The following is a 20459-nucleotide window of genomic DNA, read 5'->3' on the forward strand; positions in this document are numbered from 1 at the left end:
CGTCTTATCCGGGTTGAGTTTGAGTCTGTTGGCACCCATCCAGGCCCCAACAGCCTCCAGGTACCGGCACATCACTTCCACCGCTTCGTTGACTGGACATGGGGTGGAGATGTAAAGCTGGGTATCATCAGCATATTGATGATACCTCATCCCATGTCCTTGGATGATCTCACCCAGCGGTTTCATGTAGATATTAAATAGCAGGGGGGAGAGGACCGACCCCTGAGGCACCCCACAAGGGAGAGACCTCGGAGCCGACCTCTGACCCCCCACTAACACCGACTGCGACCGGCCAGAGAGGTAGGAGGGGAACCACTGGAGAACAGTGCCTCCCACCCCCAACCCCTCCAGACGGTGCAGAAGGATACCATGGTCGATGGTATCGAAAGCCGCTGAGAGGTCAAGGAGCACCAGGACAGAGGATAAACCCCTGTCCCGGGCCCGCCAGAGATCATCCATCAACGCGACCAAAGCAGTTTCCGTGCTGTAACCGGGCCTGAAACCAGACTGCCGGGGACCTAGATAATCGGCTTCTTCCAAGGACCGTTGGAGCTGGAGTGCCACCACCTTCTCAACAACCTTCCCCATAAAGGGAAGATTGGAGACTGGACGATAGTTATTAAGTACGGCTGGGTCCAGGGAAGGCTTCTTGAGGAGGGGGCGCACAAGCGCTTCTTTATAGAGTGTTGGAAAAACTCCCCTCCCCAAGGAAGCGTTGGTAATCTCCTGGGCCCAGCTCCGTGTCACCTCCCTGCTGGCCGAAACCAACCAGGAGGGACATGGATCCAGTAAACAGGTGGCGGAACTCACAGCTCCAATGGCCTTGTCCACTTCATCAGGTGTCACCAGATCAAACTCTTCCCAGACAGGTGGACAAGTACGTGCCCCAGATCCTTGGAACAAACTTCCAGCAGACGTGGTTGGTAAATCCACAGTAACTGAATTTAAACATGCCTTGGATAAACATATATCCATCCTAAGATAAAACACAGGAAATGGTATAAGGGCAGACTAGATGGACCATGAGGTCTTTTTCTGCCGTCAGTCTTCTATGTTTCTATGTGCCAGCAAATACGGCTCTGCGTGCCACCTATGGCACCTGTGCCATAGGTTTGCCATCACTGCACTAGATAGTTCTAAGATCTATTTTTGAAAGAGTGACCTATTTTATACTAAAAATTTCTATTAAATTTTTAATAGAAATTGTTAATTAAAGTGTTTTCTCATCCCTTCCCTCACCTTTCATTGTTGAAGGCCTCTTTGGCTGGAGCTAGCAAGACACAGACAATTTCAGATATCTTCCTCTTTCTGGCAACCAAGCTTCAGTCAGGTTGCCTAAGAGGACAGTCCGAGAATCTGTCTCTCTACCATCTACCATGAATTGAGGAGTCATTTATTACTCAACTGATAATTCTCTTGCTTTGCCAAATCCCTCTATTCCTCAAAAGCAAAACTGCAGGCAACAGATAAGGCCTCAAGCTTGTTATAGTTATTACTAAGAAAATGTTGATCTATGAAAGTATCTCATGGAAGTTATTGATTTTGTCCTTAATCTCTCTTATTTTTAATTTGCAATTGAAACCACTGTTCTGTTTTATTGACAGAGGACACATTTCATACGTACATAACAGTGGTTGGCTTAAATAAAAATTGTACGCCAAAAATATGTCTCATTTACAAATTACAGATTTTTACATTATATGTATTGAAATTGGGCAAAAGTTTGGTAATTGGTCAGGATATTAAATTAATTGGAAGAAGTTTAATATGATTCTATAGGCTCTTCTACGGAAATTTGTAATAACTGGAGTTTCTATTGTTGCAGAAATGGAAAGTGTAAATCCAAAAATCCACAGGTTTTCATTTTTGAGATAAAGATATAAAATTTACCTTGAAAAACTACATATATAAATGAACATTTATTGAGTTTCTGTAAAAAAATGCAAATCTTGTAAAATTATCATTAACCTCGAGATTAATATACCTATACGGACAAATACATGTGTTTGTGTGATTCTAAGTCTACTGTGTTTTGTTCTTCAAATAAACAGATAGTGGTTATTGGTTATTTCTAAGAACTATGGAACAAAGACTGTCCTATATCAATAGATGTTTAAAGGCATTTAAAAATAATAAGCACATTTCTTAAGATAAAACTAATTCTCATCTAATCAACAAAAGTATTACTTTTCTCATTCAGTAAATGCTTGAGATAATTTTTAAAAGGAGTTGCAGTCAATTAGCTATGTGAGAAAGATAAAATGTATAAGGGGTGTTTTGAATCTAATAAACAAATGATGGATGGATGGATAGATACCTGAGTTTGCATAATATTTTTCTGAAGGTACTGGCTCCAAGGATCAGGAATCTGTTCATCTGTTCCTCGATTAGACACACGAGAATTTATTTTAAGCAAGTAGCAACCCTGAGTTCCATATCTCTGCTTCATTTCTTCATATACTGAATCAGCTCTGCAAAGATGTTAAATATGGCCAAGAGAAAACTATGACATTTTGAAAGACCAGAATAAGAGAGTATAGGACAAACTTTAATGAAAATACATTTATTAAATATAAGAAATACAATTATGAGCAGCACAAGAATGGTTTCTGGTTGAAGTAACATGCAAAATTGAAATTTGCATTTCAAAACAGGAAAGGAAAAATATGACATAGGGGTAACTAAGTAGAGAAAATATTTCATTCTTGGATAATTATTCTTCCTTCTGCTAGCAGATGGAATATATCACATTATAATTACCACTTGAACAATTTTAGCTTCCATTTGTTTTAGGCATAATGAATTACAGTTATGTTATTAAAAGAATATTTATTGTACAATACATTACTTTATGATAAATCCACAAATGGGTGCATAGTCAATAATTAACATTCCTTCATCAAGAAAATTAGAATAAGTGCAGTATAAATGAAGTCAAGACAAAATAAGATAATCAAGCTGGAGACTTGTTTGTTATTCCTCTAACTAATCAGAATGCAAGCAAGTAAGTTTTAAATGTATTGCCTAGGATGAAGGTAAAAGCCTCCCAGGCATGGGGTAAGGAAGGGAAGGTAAGGGGTTGGGGTGAAATCCTTTCCTTTTATTCATTTTTTAATAACCCAATGTAGAATTATAAAAGAAATGTAAAAAAAGAAATAAAAAATAATTATCTTGTAGAAGTCTAGGCTAAAGATTCTCTATGTTATTTGATTTTCAGAAAATTCCATTATGTACAGTAGAAGTAAAAAATATTAAATAATGAATAATCAAATATCTTTTCTTCCAAACTGTTTTATATAAGATGATAGAGAACGGCTTTGGATAAGCAGCAACTGATTTCCCACAGGTAGGAATCATTTAAATCCACATTACTGATTTACCTTAATGATTTCAAACAAGTTAGGTGTCTTTAGGCTACTTTTTCATTTATTTTAAATCAAATAAATGGACAATATTGATTTCAGAAGCCTAATAAAATATTGATGATGCCTACTCACCTTTGTTCCTCTCCTATACTCACATCATGCAACAACACGTAATATTTCAGTGTGTTTGGAATAAACCACTTTGGATAGGAATATTCAGTACTATGTTGAATCCGATGTTGCTCTTGTGATAGTTTTAGAAACTGTTCCACAGGTTCAGATTCACTAGATGATACCACGAGCATACCTTACATAATGTTAAGGTGGAATCACAACTCTAAAAATTAACTAATGACCAATACAAACACTAAAGAAGTATGGAAGATGCTGGTAATAAGTTAATTGCTTTAGTGACAATGGCAAAGATATTAATTCATAATGCATAAGAGAAGGAAATGGTAAAGCTGTATTTTTTTAATTAAAAAACCCACATAAATAAAAGTATTAAACGATTGATAATATGTTAGAGAATGGTTTCCTCAGTTTGAATAGCATTCAAAATGCTATTGAGGAAGAGCTGAGGATATCTCTAAGTATTACTAGCCTTATGACATGGTTAAATTAGAGAATTTATGATGTGTAATTGCTAATGTTGGCACACAGGTAGTACTCGCTTAACTATTTATTAGAAGCTGCAGTCAATCCTCCAAATTATGGCCACTGAACACCCCGCCCCATAGTTAAATATAGCCCATTCATATTTATGACTGTAGCATGTACTTCCTCCCATCCATTTATCACCCCTCTCTGTTCTTCTGGCCATCCTGTACTCCGTCTATCCCTGCTACACAAACCTCATAACTGACCTTGTCTACCTTCTTTTCCCATTGCTGCTGAAGCATGCCTAACTAAGACAGCGGTTCACTCTTCATGAGGCCATGCAGAAAGATGGTGATGAAGGCCAGATGTGAGTGTACAGTGACAAAAGTGTGCAGGACAGCTATAAAGGCATAAGTGGGGGGAATAGGAGGATAGGGGAAACTGAAATGGAGGTGAAGATGGCAGGGCAGAAAAAGCATGAACCGTTGCCTAATGATGGCATAAACTTGGCTTAACAATTACAAATGGGACTACTAGAACCACCATTTCTGAGCAGTGACCTCATGTGATGTTTAGCCTAGTGACCACACCATTTAGAGATGGAAAATCTGATCCCAATTAGACTCATTAAGTGTGGCCTATCTGTACAGGGGGGGAAAATCTGAAGCTGCAAAGAGAGAATTACAGAAGGAACATTGAATGTAAGACTCATGAACATGGGAAAGCTCAACACAATGAAAGAAATGACTAAATGTTGACATCTTAGGTATTAATAGGGAGAGAGGGGCGGGGTTTTGAGCCTGCAGCACCGGGGATTTTTCCTTCTCCAGGGAAATGTCCCCAAATCCCATAGTTTGAGGGTTCTGGTCCTTTTGGACCAGACCGGACCTCTCCTGTATAGAGCGATGCATGGGAAGCTGCCAGTGGCCTGGCAGGGCCGGCATGCCCCTCTAGGCAAACTGGCTTTTTCTCGCACCAGCTGTGGTAAAGCCAGGCAGGCAGCCATGCCTGTTCTGACACAGCTCAGGTGATTCACAATGCCGGGAGTATAGCTGAATGAATTCATCTGGAAAGAGAAGTGATGACTTGCCTGCAGAGCCGAGAAGGTTTTTTTCTGCCTATGTTGGTAAGCAGAGAGTGCCTGAATGGGATTTTGGATTTTTGTTTCTTGCTTGGTTGCTGGACGAAGTTAAAATGGCCTCAGATTGAAGAAGGCAGCTAACTGTGCGGTGTGGCATTTCAGCAAAAACCTCTAAAGTAGCGAAATTGCCCATCTTTTTTGATTATTTTTTAAAAACATTTAATTGATTTTTAAAAAAAATTTGCCCTTTGGAATTCAGAATTTTTAACTTTTTCTTGTAGAACTCTTATCTTTCTCTTCTTCTATAAACAACTATAACATAAGACAGGAAGAACAATCATTGGACCGGAGGTGACGGAAGATTATTGTTTTTAGAGTTTCTGAAGCGGAGGTGCTTGGAAAATATTCAAAGAACTGATCACCTAGCAATATCATGTGGCCAGAAGAAATATGGCAGTTGTTGCAGGTTTAAGACTTTTCAGCTAATGCTTGGAAGGAAAGCAACATATAAGATGAAGTTACTTAAACTGAACTAAAGTGTCCTGAACTGATTTGATCTAATTGGATTGATTGGCATTTAAAGGCAATATTTAGAAGTTATTAAAGTTATTTAGAAGCTACTAAAAGATATTAACATTTTTTCTCTCTTTTTACAAACCTACAAATTATAAAAAGAATTGAGTATACATAATGAATTGGATTTATTAATAGTTTAATTTTATGGGAGTTTATCAATGAAAATTTATGTATTTTACAAATATATAAGCAAGTGATATAAAGTGTAAAATGAAAGAATTATATAGGAGGAGAAAATTTTAATGGCATATAAATGAAAGAAATGAAAATAGTTTTGATCATTATGTATGACAAAGATTATGATTAATTTTGGATGATTTTTGTTTCCTTTTTCCTTTATTTTGTCTTTGTTTTCTTTCCTTCTTTTTAATTATTTTGATTGATTGAAATATAAATTCTCTATTTGATCTATGGTGATAAATAAAATGGGAGGAAAAGGGAATGGTAAGGGGAGGATAGTTATAATAACAGGAGTAGGATTAATACAGATGAAACAATGAAGAGTTTAAATCAATAGATTAGGGAAGATCATCACATTAAGTTTGATAGTGGAAGATATTTAAAACTAGGGATAATATATAGATTAGGGAACTATATAGATTAGGGAAGATTATAGCACCGCATTTAGCAGTGAAAAAAATAGAATAAGGAAGATTATTGCACTGACATGACAGTGACACACAGATTAGGGAAGATAATTACACTGGGATTGGCAGTGGGGTTTGTTAGATTAGAGAAGATTACCACACTAAGAACGGCAATGGAAAATATTTAGATTAGGGAAGAACATTAATATTTTGGTCTTTTTTAATAGAATATATTTTTTGTACAAAATAGCGAAATAATAATGATTTATAATAATGATTCATAGTTATTTTAATTTGCTAAAGCAGAAATGATATATTGATATAATGAAAGAAATGAAGTAAATGAATTGAGTAGGAAATTGCAATCTTAAAAAACAACACTTCCTCCTACTTTTCTATTCTCTTTTTCCTGTTGGTTTCCTTTTTTTTCTTTTCTTTCTTTTTCTTCCTTCCTGGGGTTTTTAAGATGTAAAGTTGGATATTTTCTATTGTTAAGGGCAGCTGTGATAAAATGAGGGTGTTTTTATTTTTTAAATGAAAGTAGGTATGTATTCTTTAAAGGGATCGAAGCACGATGGCAAAGTTGGGAAAAATAGCAAATAGCCAAGAGAAATTTAGACAGCTATAGCAATTTAAATATAAATGAAAGTGGAGAACATTTTCAGAAATCCGGATGATAGCACTTGGCAAGAAGGTAGCACAGGATGAATGATATACAGTGATCCCTCGAGTTTCGCGATCTCGATCTTCGCGAAACGCTATATCGCGATTTTTAAAAAAATATTAATTTTTTAAAAAACCACTTCCGCGTTTGGCTTCAGGACTCAGCTCGGAAGCGGCGCAGCTGTTTTAAAAGGTCGCAGCCGGCCTGGGGGGCTTCCCAGCACCCCCCGAACCTGGGTTGGGGGTTTGGGGGGGTGCTGGGAAGCCCCCCAGGCCGGCTGCGACCTTTTAAAACAGCCACGCCGCTTCCGAGCTGAGTCCTGAAGCCAAACGCCAAAGGCGAACTTCCGCGTTTGGCTTCAGGACTCAGCTGGGAAGCGGCGCGGCTGTTTTAAAAGGTCGCAGCCGGCCTGGGGGGCTTCCCAGTTCGGGGGGGTGCTGGGAAGCCCCCCAGGCCGGCTGCGACCTTTTAAAACAGCCGCGCCGCTTCCCAGCTGAGTCCTGAAGCCAAACATGGAAGTTCGCCTTTGGCGTTTGGCTTCAGGACTCAGTGGGAAGCGGCGCGGCTGTTTTAAAAGGTCGCAGCCGGCCTGGGGGGCTTCCCAGCACCCCCCCCCGAACCCCCAACCTGGGTCTTCCCGGCCGCCCACGCAAAGGGGAAACCCCGGCTCCTCGCTGATGCCCGCCACTCGCCCGCCCGCCAGCAAGAGGGGGAAGACCCAGGGAAGGTTCCTTCGGCCGCCCAGCAGCTGATCTGCTCGGTAGCGCAGCAGCAGCGAGGAGCCGAATCGGGTTTCCCCTTTGCGTGGGCGGCGGGGAACGCAAACTCCACCATCTACGCATGCGCGGCCATAGAAAAAAAGGGCGCGCATGCACAGATGGTGTTTTTACTTCCGCAACCCTACATTGCGAAAAATCGATTATCGCGAGGGGTCTTGGAACGGATCACTGTATACCAGAAATAATTGGATAAATAATTAGAAAATTTGATTAATTTGACTGAGAATTTGATATTTGATATTATATTGTATTATTTTAATTTGAGGTATGTGAATTGGAATCTCTGTAAGGTGTGAAAAATAATAAAAAAATTATACCCATCTTAGGTATCAATAAATTGAGATGAATTTTGAACGTACATTTTTAGTCATAAAATCATATTGTTTATTACTCAGGATTTTAAATCAAATAAAAAGTATTGCTATTATAGTTAAGAAGGGTATAGTAAGAACACTACTTAATTATAATGCAATCAGTGGCAACAGTTAGACTTAGTTAATAACTCTTCAATATAACCATCATTCAAACTTATGCTCCAACCACAATGCAGATAAGGTTTTTTAAAAGCCCTAACCAGGGAATAAAATAATGTGCTGAAGCTGACCAGATTAAGGACGCTAGCCATATGAATATCTGGTAGGCAGATCCCCCCCCCCTATTCTCTGCCCCAAAAACTAAGGTGCATCTTATACTCCAGTATGTCTTATACTCTGAAAAATACAGTAATCACTATGTCATGTTTTCAAGAGGAATTTCTATAAAGACATGGTCCATTCGAAGCTAACTATCAGTATATCATGTTCATCCATTTCTAAGGATACAGGCTACATAGTGGTTTAGGAACTCGTGGTCTGATGCTGGCATAGACTGAAGAAAACTCTCTCGATAAGCTTCAAACCATGGGGTGGTGGCTGAAATAAATGAGAAATTAAAAAGATGGTTATACAACATTTTTTTGCTGTAAAACCATTCATGCTACTTAAATTATTATAAAAGAAGACTGAGAAAATATATCAAGTTAAGAGCATTATCTTAGAAGAATTATACATTATGAGTTTTCAATATGTCCCATAACCATGTATTAGAACAGAAAGCTTTAAACATTGTATCTATGTTTTTATATATGATTAGATACATTTTCATTTATCTCCATGGAAGCAATTCAAATTAAAAAATTAAAGATAACCTGAAAATGCATGAGTAGTGTGCTGACAGTCTGACTCTATGAATACCTATTAAAAATACAAGGCATTGAACTCAACAAGAATTTACTTGCAGGTAGTCCTCACTTAACACCTGCCCCATTTAGTGACCATTCAAAGTTACAATAGTGAAAATGTAACTTTATGATCATCCTCATACTTACAACCATAGCAGTATCCTGCAATTACATGATCACATTTGAGTCCCTCACAGCCAGCTTCCAACAAGTAGTGTCAATGGAGAAGCTGGTGGTAAAATCACAAGTGATAGTCACATGATGTCTTGTTTACTTATGACCACAGCAGAAGTGAGGTCATAGGTCTATGGCAGTGATGTTATGTTTCGCTTAATGACCACATTGCTAGTAATGGAGTTGCCCATCCAAATTGTGATCATTAAGCGAGGACTACCTGTATTACAGTATGATACAATGGCATGTTCACCTAGAGAAGCAGTGAGGGAATTTGGCAATGTAGGAGCTTTTCCAGAAAGAAGTAGAGAGAGGTTTGGAGTAGTTTTCATATTAGGAATATAGGAAATATTCTATTATATTCTAATATTTCTATTATGAAATTTATATGTAGTTCATCTTGCTATTCAAAGCAATATTTTAAAAAGTATTTTTAAGAAGCTAAAATTGTAATTAGAATAGTATTTTTAACAATATAGAGTAATTTGTTTAGCAACCAATCATAGTTATGACAGTGATGAAAAAATAACTGTACAACCAATCCTCACATTTGAAACCTTCGCAAGTCTGTAAATCAAAGGAAAGCACTGTTTTACATAAATATTTGAAAATTAGTAGTAATCATTTGTAAATAAGTACAGTAATACCTCGTCTTACGAACCTAATTGGTTCCCGGGGGAGGTTCGTAAGGTGAAAAGTTCGTAAGGCGAAACATTGTTTCCCATAGGAAACAATGAAAAATGAATTAATGCATGCAACGGAAAAAAAATGCAAAAAAACGCCACCGCCTGGCTGTTTCAATTGAAACAGCCGGGCGCTTCTCAGCGTTCTCCCAATGCCAAACCCGGAAGTTCGGCAAAAGTTCGGGTTCGGGTGGCCGCCGAGAAGCCCTGCCGCCCGGCTGTCACCTTTTGAAACAACCGGCGGGCTTCTCGGCGGCCTCCCGAACGCCGAACCCGGAAGTTCGGGTTTGGTGTTCGGGTTCAGGAGGACGCTGGGAAGCCCCCTGGCTGTTTCAAAAGGTGACAGGCGGGTGGCGGGGCTTCTCGGCGGCCACCCGAACCCGAACTTTTGCTGAACTTCCGGATTTGGCGTTCGGGAAGCCGCCGAGAAGCCCCGCCGCCCGGCTGTCATCTTTTGAAACAGCCGGGGGACTTCTCGGCGGCCTCCCGAAGGCCAAACCTGGAAGTTCGGGTTTGGCGTTCGGGTTCAGGAGGACGCTGGGAAGCCCCCCGGCTGTTTCAAAAAGCGACAGCCGGGCGGCGGGGGGCGGGTTCGTAAGACGGAAAACGTTCGTAAGAAGAGGCAAAATATATCCAAACCCCAGGTTCATATCTCGGGTTGTTCGTATGGCGAGGGGTTCATATCATGAGGTACCACTGTATCCATACATTTATGCTTCCATTATTCAACAAGTCTTTGCAATAAACTCCTGCAACTCACAACTAAAAGAAACAGTACTATATCCATCTACATATATACATACATAAATCGTAATACTATTTCCTTTTAGGATGAGTAATGTTATGCAGAAAAAGAAAAGAAAAAAGTAAACCAAAGAAATTAAAGACAGGAGATAAGAAAAAGAAATATTGCAAAACATAGTCTACAACACCACCATGCGATGTACACCTGCAAAAAATATTTGCTTCCATCATATTACTACATTTACTTCATACTTACATTGTGTTCTATAAATGACCCTACTGTCTCTTTTTCAGCATCTTATTTACTTTAAACATAATGTCAGCTTCCTAAGCATATATTGTATTCACCAGTCACCATTACTTGTTCTTGGTTCTCCAAATGCTCCAACCATTTTTTGAGCTATATTCCCTTTTTCCCATTTATTCATTCCTATCATATCGTTGAATATCTTTCCCCAATTGGATAGCATTATTTCAGAATGTTACAATATTTTTCTCCAAGCTCTTATCTTGTTTTCCATTTTTCATTATTTACTAAGCATAACTAGCAGTATCACCAAAATATGGCTTCTTTCTTATTTCATATACACAACTCCCTAGTGACACCAATTCATATTTTCTTCACTTTACATTTTAAGACCTTTCATTTATAATTAGTCATGTATTTAACAACTCTATTTCGTAAGCTGAGGCTTTCAAATCTTTTCTATCCTTCCTTTGATTTAGATTCTGACATACTGTATACCCTATTTTTTTATTGATATTTTTTTATTACAATTAGCTTCTCTTATATTCTAAGTTATAATTTTTCTTATGCTACATTTATCACAAGACCAGAATAGAGACACTGAGGTTCACTTGCACAACATTATTTAGGTCAATCAGTGCTTCACATAATACTTTTTAATCTATATTATACCTGTGACATAGGAAAATAGCAATAATAATACTAATCAATTTTAGCCAGTTTGTCACAAACATATGCTCACAGAATCTTGGAAAGTCAGTATCTTTAATGCAGAAATTATCTTTCAAACCAACAATTGCATCCCATCGATTAAGAGATAAATGCAATAAATGCAATAAACTGACACACAATCAAAACTGGGTTGGTTATGACCTATAGGTTGGTTATGACCTATAAAACCCTCCATGGCACCGGACCAGATTATCTCAGGGACCGTCTTCTGCTGCACGAATCCCAGTGACCAGTTAGGTCCCACAGAGTGAGCCTTCTCCGGGTCCCGTCAACTAAACAATGTCGTTTGGCGGGGCCCAGGGGAAGAGCCTTCTCTGTGGCGGCCCCGGCCCTCTGGAACCAACTCCCCCTGGAGATTAGAATTGCCCCCACCCTCCTCGCCTTTCGTAAGTTCCTTAAAACCCACCTCTGCCATCAGGCATGGGGGAACTGAGATACTCTTTCCCCCTAGGCCTTTACAATTTATGCATGGTATGTTTGTTTGTATGTATGATTGGTTTTAAAATAAGGGTTTTTTAGTTGTTTTAGTATTGGATTTACATGCTGTTTTTTATTATTGTTGTTAGCCGCCCCGAGTCTACAGAGAGGGGCGGCATACAAATCCAATAAATAAATAAATAAATAAATAAATAAATAAAATAAAACACATATTCTGTGTTAAAAAGGAATCTAAGTACAAGAGAGAAAGACAAATGATTTACAAAATCAGAATCCCAGCAAAACATTTAAGGATTATTCTGGCAGCTTGTATAAAATAAAGGATATCAACAGACTATTTAGAACTAATCCTGTTCTGGTTAACAGTGACGTACGCCAAGGCAGCATACTTGGACCAACACTCTTCATACTCTATATAAATGGCCTTTGAGATCATATTACAAGCAACTGCGTTGTCTTCACAGAGGATGTAAAAATTTTCAATACCACCGATAACACAGCTATTCTCCAAAGAGACCTTGATTTTTTCTCTGAATGGTTAAACATCTGGCAACTCCAAATCTCAATCAAAAATTTCTCTGTCCTACACATTGGCAAAAAAGAATCAGAACATCAAATACAAGCTAAACAAACAACTACTTCAGCTTCAACCACAACACACGAGCACACAACAGATACAAACTTAAAGTAAACCGCTCTAAACTCGACTGCAGGAAATACGACTTTAGTACCGAGTAGTTAATGCATGGAACTCACTACCTGACTCTGTAGTATCATCGCCTAACCTCCAAAACTCTACCCTTAGACTATCCACTGTTGACCTCTCCCATGCACCAGCATGCTTTCCATCCCCTATCCTAATGTTTCTCTCTTACTAGTATCATGTATAAACATTGTTATATATTTGTATACTACCAATACGTACTTGACAAAATAACTAAATAAAAATAATAAAAATAACTAAATAAAAACTGAAACCCCCCTATTTTTTCTAGTCTCAAAATCAAATCATCATGGTGGCATCACTTGACACATCAGGATTTTTCCCCCTGTTGCTAAACTGGGCATGGGCGTGGTCAGCACGTGATGCATCCAACCCCAGGCCAGGAATTTAACAGTCTTGCTCTAGTAGAACTTCTAAAACAAAGGCAAGTAGCATGTTAGAAGAGAAAATAATTTTCAAAAATGCACTTCAAGTATTACTCCATAGATTCTAATGGTAACACACAATTTTATTCATATAAAATTCAATGTTATTTTTAAGAGAAATGTAATTGCTTTTTCCTGCATGCCAATGCCCTGATTGATTTTTTTTAAAAAAAACATTCTTGATAAAATACAACCAAATTCATTGAAGCACATAAAAATAAATTTATTATGCAATAATAAAGGACCATTCATAAGTTGTTTTAATAAGAAAATGAACAAAAATTCACATATAATTCCAAGAGCACTCCTGAATCTGATACCATGTATGCATAGACATTATTTAAGAGAAAAGAAAAAAAATTGGATGCAGCAGATACTGTATTATAAAAGTCAGCATGCACAACGAAATTAATCAGAAATTGAAAATGATTGTTTCTGCATTTAAAATTCCATTATCAGTCAGCAATAATATATGAATCAACTAGAGAAACATAGCCATCACCAATATTCTTCCAGGAAAAACAAGATAAGAAAGCACTACACTACAATTGGATTATAAAGAAATATGGAAGCATTATATAATAGAGAAAAAGAAATGGAATAGCAACCCACACCTATCACACAAAATACCTGAATAAAATGTGGATGTGTTCAGTCCCATCAGTGTGTCTTTCCAACTAATGTACCAAGGGACACTAGCTTTAACTGAGTGATCTGACAGAGAAAACATGGAATTATTACACTAAGCAAATAAGTTTGAAATATCTTGCTCGCCATGTTAGATTTCCTAAATTTTAATACACAAATAGCCCATATGTATTTAGATTAAACTGATCTTTTTGGAATACTTCACTTTCTGAACAAATCTTGAAAAATACACTAACATATTTATTTACAGCATGCTGATATCCTGTTGAAAGAAAAATATATTAAATGTAGCTAATGTTCAAATTTACAAAAAGGCAAATGTACATAAGTGAAAGATTAATGAAGTTTTTATATACAATTGATATTCTTCCAAAAATTACAGAAGTTTAAATCGGTTGGACTTACTATGAGGTTCCATCTTAGCCCCAGAAGAAGAAGTTCATTCATTTCTTCCCATTAGAAAACAAGGTAAGAATTCTGCTTTCTGTGGAAGTGATCCTTCCTAACTTGATTTCTTACTGATTGGTAATAACCACTTTAACACTCCTTATATACAGTGCATCAGTTAGTAACATTTAAACATAGCAAAAAAAGTTAATTCAAATATGACACACATTCATATCCCATTCGCATATCCTATACCTGCCCCCCTGAAATGGGCTAAAAATGGAACACGCAGCGGCTGAAAATGGGACATTCAAAGGCCAAAAATGGGCAATACGGAGGCGGCAATAGGCGGCACTGGCAATGGTGGTGATGATACTGATGGGTGCTGGCAATCCCTGCAGCCTGGAATAACTGAAAGGTGATATCCCACAAGGCACATCCAACCGCCAATCAACTGCTTGTGTTAAATCAGGCTATGTGCTGTTTGCTAAGGAGGCAAATTGCTAGGAGGCAGATTTTTTTTCTTGTTTTCCTCCCAAAAGGAAGGTGCATGTTATAGTCCAGAGTATTTTATAGTCTGAAAAATACAGTAATTTTCCTCCTTCTATTAATGGGAATGGCTTCAGTAATCAGAAATTATTTGTTTAATGCAAAGGTGCTTCTAGATACTTCAGGCCCATCAAACCCAAACAACCTGACTAATCACAAGAGATTGTAAAATTAAACTAGAAACATCAGGATGGCATCAAGTTACCTAGCCCTGATAACAAAGTTATCAGCCAGAAGATTCAAAATACATGGCGTCTGTTGTGACTCTCTGTGTAAATGAGGCATAGTATCCTCCCCTCAGTGTGACTGCAAGGTCCAATGTATCTGATTTTTTAAAATATAAACAATGCTCCTGCTCAATGGTTAGATGACTTAGACTTTGGTTTTTAAACAAAGATCTTTTTAATATTTATATTTTATTGTGTTTTATTAATCTAGGTTAAATATTAATATGAATTGCTATTCATGTATGATATGCCATACACTAAATAAAATAAATAATGCCTAGCCCTGACTTAAGAATTATTTGTAGGGAAGATCCTGATTATTGAACTTTTACAAGATTCATTATCTCAAACACGATGAAAACTATGTCTTTATCTTAGCTGCATTCCATTTAATAATTAGCTCTAAAGAATTTTATAACTATAATAAAATCAAGGCAAAGTCCTCTCCTCAGTAACTTTTTTTACTAGTTGGTAGCTATTTTTCAAATAAGGAAAAGCAACATTATGCACAGTGAATCATAAGTGATTCTTATATAGGGTTTTATATGTTTTTAATATTAGATTTGTTCTACTGTTATATTGTTTTTATTGCTGTTGTGAGCCGCCCGAGTCTTCGGAGAGGGGCGGCATATAAATCAAATAAATAAATAAATAAATAAATAAACAAACAAACAAACAAACAAACAAACACACACACACACACACACACACTTGTTTGTTTTCTTAGATTTTCACGGGTATATGTATGTAGATTGTTCTGAGTTCGGGTTTTGCCCCGTGTAATATTTTGAGTGTCTATGCAACGTTTTGGTGAAATCACATTCACCATCATCAGGCTGAAGTTGTAAGCTTCGTGCTGCTGTAAATATAGTTTGTTTGCAACTGCCATTTGTTCCTTATATATAGTGGTGGAGGTGGAGCTTTGGTTTGAATGTAGCAAATAGATTGGGTGGCTATGTTTTAATGATTTGATTGGTTGGTGGAATCACATTTAGTTGAAGGATTGACATGGTGATGATTATGATATGTTTTTTTGTTTAAGGCTGGTTTCCAAATCTTTGGTAGGTGGGACGTGTCATCTCGTTTGTTCATGCTAAGGGGGTGTTTTTCTATCTCTATGGCTTCCATGATAATTCGTTTGTATACATTTTCTGTTTTGGAAAGTAATTTAGTTTTTTCAAAGTCAATTTCATGCCGTTTTTTTAATGTGCTGGACAAGGGAGGAAGTTTTTTCTTCTTTTTTGACTGCACCCCCCAAAAATCAAGATCAAGAACAGGATAATGGCACCACCCTCCTCCCTTACATCAAGGGCACCACAGACAAAATTAGTAAAATTCTACACAAACATAATATCAAAACTTCATTTGTCACTAACCAAAAAATATCAAACATCCTAAGAAACCCAAAAGATAAAAATCCAACTCGAAAACCAAGGAATCTATGAAATCCCTTGCAAAACATGTGCAGCCACATACATTGGACAAACTAATTGAAGAGTAAATGCATGCATTGCAGAACATAAGAATGCAGTCAAAAAAGAAGAAAAAACTTCCTCCCTTGTCCAGCACATTAAAAAACAGGGCATGAAATTGACTTTGAAAAAACTAAATTAATTTCCAAAACAGAAAATGTATACAAACGAATTATCATGGAAGCCATAGAGATAGAAAAACACCCCCTTAGCATGAACAAACGAGATGACACGTCCCACCTACCAAAGATTTGGAAACCAGCCTTAAACAAAAAAACATATCATAATCATCACCATGTCAATCCTTCAACTAAATGTAATTCCACCAACCAATCAAATCATTAAAACATAGCTACCCAATCTATTTGCTACATTCAATCCAAAGCTCCACCTCCACCATTATATATAAGAAACAAATGGCAGTTGCGAACAAACTATATTTACCATTGGCTCGAACAATGATGGAGTAACCTTTTTGGCATAATGCAATGCCCGCACAACACCCCCCCAACTCCCTGTGCATGTACGCCCCTGTGCATAAGCATATAACTACCCGCACATGTGCCCCTGAATAAGCATTGCAAGCTACTTCTTCTAGCTGCCAGCAATTTGGCAGATGAAATCTCAGTAGGCTCAAGATCGACTCAGACTTCCATCCTTCCAAGATCAGCAAAATGAGGACCCAGATTGTTTGGGGCAATATGCTTATTCTCTATAAACTGCTTAGAGAGGGCTGTAAAGCACTGTGAAGCGCTTTACAGCCCACTAAAGTCTAAATTTATTTAATTTTATTTTTTATTAGATTTGTATGCCGCCCCTCTCAGAAGACTCAGGGCGGTTCACAACAATAAAAACAGTACAAATCCAATATTTAAAAAGAATTTAAACCCCTTCATATAAAAAGCAATCATACACCTCACACAAAACATGCATAAAATAAAAACGGTCCAGGGGAATCAATTTCCCCATGCCTGATGACAGAGGTGGGTTTTAAGGAGTTTGCAAAAGGAAAGGAGGGTGGGTGCAATCCTAATCTCTGGGGGAAGTTGATTCCAGAGGGCCGGGGCCACCACAGAGAAGGCTCTTCCCCTGCGTCCCGCCAGACGGCATTGTTTCGTCAATGAGACCCAGAGAAGGTCAACTCTGTGGGACCTAACCGGTCGCTGAGATTCGTGCGGCAGAAGACAGTCTTGGAGATATTCTGGTCAGTGAAGGGCTTTATAGGTCATAACCAACACTTTGAATTGTGACCGGAAACCGATCGGCAACCAATGCAGACTGCGGAGCGTTGGTGTAACATGGGCATACCAAGGAAAGCCCATGACTGCTCTCACAGCTGCATTCTGCACGATCTGTAGTTTCCAAACACTCTTCAAAGGTAGCCCAGTGTAGATAGCGTTACAGTAGTCGAACCTTAAGGTGATAAGGGCATGAGTGACTGTTAGCAGTGACTCCTGGTCCAGATAGGGCCGCAACTGGTGTACCAGGCGAACCTGGGGAAACGCCTCCCTCGCCACAGCTGAAAGATGGTTCTCTAATGTAAGCTGTGGATCGAGGAAGATGCCCAAGTTGCGGACCCTCTCTGAGGGGGTCAGTAATTCCCCCCCCCCAGGGTAATGGACGGACAGATGGAATTGTCCTTGGGAGGCAAAACCCACAGCCACTCCATCTTATCAGGGTTGAGTTTGAGTCTGTTGACACCCATCCAGACCCTAACAGCCTCCAGGCACCGGCACATCACTTATACTGCTTCGTTGACTGGACATGGAGGTGTACAACTGGGTATCATCAGCGTACTGATGATACCTCACCCCATGCCCTTGGATGATCTCACCCAGCGGTTTCATGTAGATATTAAATAGCAAAGGGGAGAGGACTGACCCCTGAGGCACCCCACAAAGGAGAGACCTAGAGGTCAACCTCTGACCCCCCACTAACACCGACTGCGACCGACCAGAGAGGTAGAAGGAGAACCACTGAAGGACAGTGCCTCCCACTCCCAAACCCTCCAGTCGGCGCAGAAGGATACCATGGTCGATATTATCGAAAGCTGCTGAGAGGTCAAGAAGCACCAGGACAGAGGATAAACCCCTGTCCCAGGCCCGCCAGAGATCATCCATCAACGCGATCAAAGCCGTTTCCGTGCTGTAGCCGGGCCTGAAACCCGACTGTTGAGAGCCTAGATAATCGGCTTCTTCCAAGGACCACTGGAGCTGGAGCGCCACCAAACTTCTCAACAACCTTCCTCATAAAGGGAAGGTTGGAGAATGGACGATAGTTATTGAGAATAGCTGGGTCCAGAGAAGGCTTCTTGAGGAGGGGGCGCACAAGTGCCTCCTTATAAGGAGCCGGGAAGGACCCCCTCCCCTAAATGCTATTGCTATATGCGCATACGCCCCCTGTGTGCATCCCACTCCTCCGTGCTTGTGCACATGACCCTTGCATGTGCATCAAACCCCAAGGATGCATGCACATCTCACGCATGTGCCCCACTCCTGCACACGTGTGGCAGAGACACGAAAACCAGCTGGCTGACAGAAGGCATGTGCGGCAGAGATTATCTGGGGCAATGACTCATGTGTACGCAGAGTAGGCTCTGTGTGCCAACCGTGGCACACGTGCCAGAGATTCACCATCACAGGGCTAGAGTATACTTCCAAAATCAGTTTTACTCAGGAAGATTCTTTCTGGTATTTCTCTGGTATTTACATCTTTTCTAACTACACACTAAGGATATGGAAACTAAAAACAGGCACAAGAAATTGATCATTACATTGTAACAATTGCAAATAAGGTTAATATTAAAAGGTTAGAAAGATTCAAATTTGCTATCAGGTACACAATGATCTGAAGCACTTATCTCTACACTAAATAAGCCTTCTTCACCAGGAGTCTCTGCCAAAGGACTATGTAAGAATATGGTGGACTTATATCATCTACATTCTTAATATCTGCTTTTCTGTTTTCAACCAAACTTATTTAAATGTAAGCAAATCAATACATAAATGTCTATGTATAATAAGTATTCATGTAAGCTCTTCCTTTTTTTCTCCTTTTACAATTTTTTAAAACGATGACTACTAGGAATTCTGAAGGATTCAGTTCTGGTCTTCATCCCATTCCTTTCAAAACATTACTCTTGGATGGCTTGAAATCCATGCCTTTCAATACTAAAAGTATATAAAGGTATTTCAAAGTACCGTACTTGTCTCCAACACTTAGACTAAAAAAATCTTTTCCTAATCTGTATTGCATACTAAACATCCTTGGTGCGCATTCTCTTTGAGTTTGAGATGTTGCCTAGTATAACACTGGATCATCTTTATGGAGAACTTCCGCGTTTGGCTTCGGGACTCAGTTGGGAAGCCGCGCGGCTGTTTTAAAACGTCGCCGCCGGCATGGGGGGCTTCCTAGCAGCCCCCGGACCCCCAACCCGGGTTTGGGGGGCTGCTAGGAAGCCCCCCATGCCGGCGGTGACGTTTTAAAACAGCCGCGCGGCTTCCCAACTGAGTCCCGAAGCCAAACGCGGAAGTTCGCCTTTGACGTTTGGCTTCGGGACTCAGTTGGGAAGCCGTGCGGCTGTTTTAAAACGTCGCCGCCGGCATGGGGGGCTTGCCAGCACCCCCCGGACCCCAAACCCGGGTTTGGGGGGCTGCTAGGAAGCCCCCCATGCCAGCGGCGACGTTTTAAAACAGCTGCGCGGCTTCCCAACTGAGTCCCGAAGCCAAACGTCAAAGGCGAACTTCCGCGTTTGGCTTCGGGACTCAGTTGGGAAGCCGCGCGGCTGTTTTAAAACGTCGCCGCCGGCATGGGGGGCTTCCTAGCAGCCCCCGGACCCCCAACCCGGGTTTGGGGGGCTGCTAGGAAGCCCCCCATGCCGGCGGCGACGTTTTAAAACAGCCGCGCTGCTTCCCAAGGCGGCGGGGAAACCCCAATCTTCGGTTCCTCACTGCTGCGGCGGAAGTAAAAACACCATCTGCGAATGCGCAGATGGTGTTTTTACTTCTGCAGCGCTACTTCGCGAAAAACCGATCATTGCGAGGGGTCCTGGAACGGAACCCTCGCAATAATCGGGGGACCACTGTATTCCCTTTAAGTTCAAAATGTTGCTCAATTATACCATTTTAATATATTCTGA

General features: G+C 39.6%; 1 protein-coding gene across 2 annotated transcripts in view; it reads right to left on the reverse strand.

The window, feature by feature from the left end:
• The window catches only part of TRAPPC8 (trafficking protein particle complex subunit 8), a 91560-nt gene that overhangs the window by 66944 nt on the left and 4157 nt on the right, over positions 1 to 20459 (reverse strand). Inside the window, exons 3-6 of one of the 2 annotated variants that reach the window (XM_070747693.1) lie at positions 13669 to 13752; positions 8474 to 8563; positions 3498 to 3672; positions 2318 to 2471 (exon numbers count right to left, since the gene is read on the reverse strand). In XM_070747693.1, the coding sequence (XP_070603794.1) occupies positions 2318 to 2471; positions 3498 to 3672; positions 8474 to 8563; positions 13669 to 13752 (503 nt within the window). The remainder of the gene's footprint in view (positions 1 to 2317; positions 2472 to 3497; positions 3673 to 8473; positions 8564 to 13668; positions 13753 to 20459) is intronic. The other variant, XM_070747694.1, reaches the window with a different exon arrangement.

Source organism: Erythrolamprus reginae, chromosome 3 (assembly GCF_031021105.1).
Source record: "Erythrolamprus reginae isolate rEryReg1 chromosome 3, rEryReg1.hap1, whole genome shotgun sequence".
Lineage (NCBI taxonomy): Eukaryota > Metazoa > Chordata > Lepidosauria > Squamata > Dipsadidae > Erythrolamprus > Erythrolamprus reginae.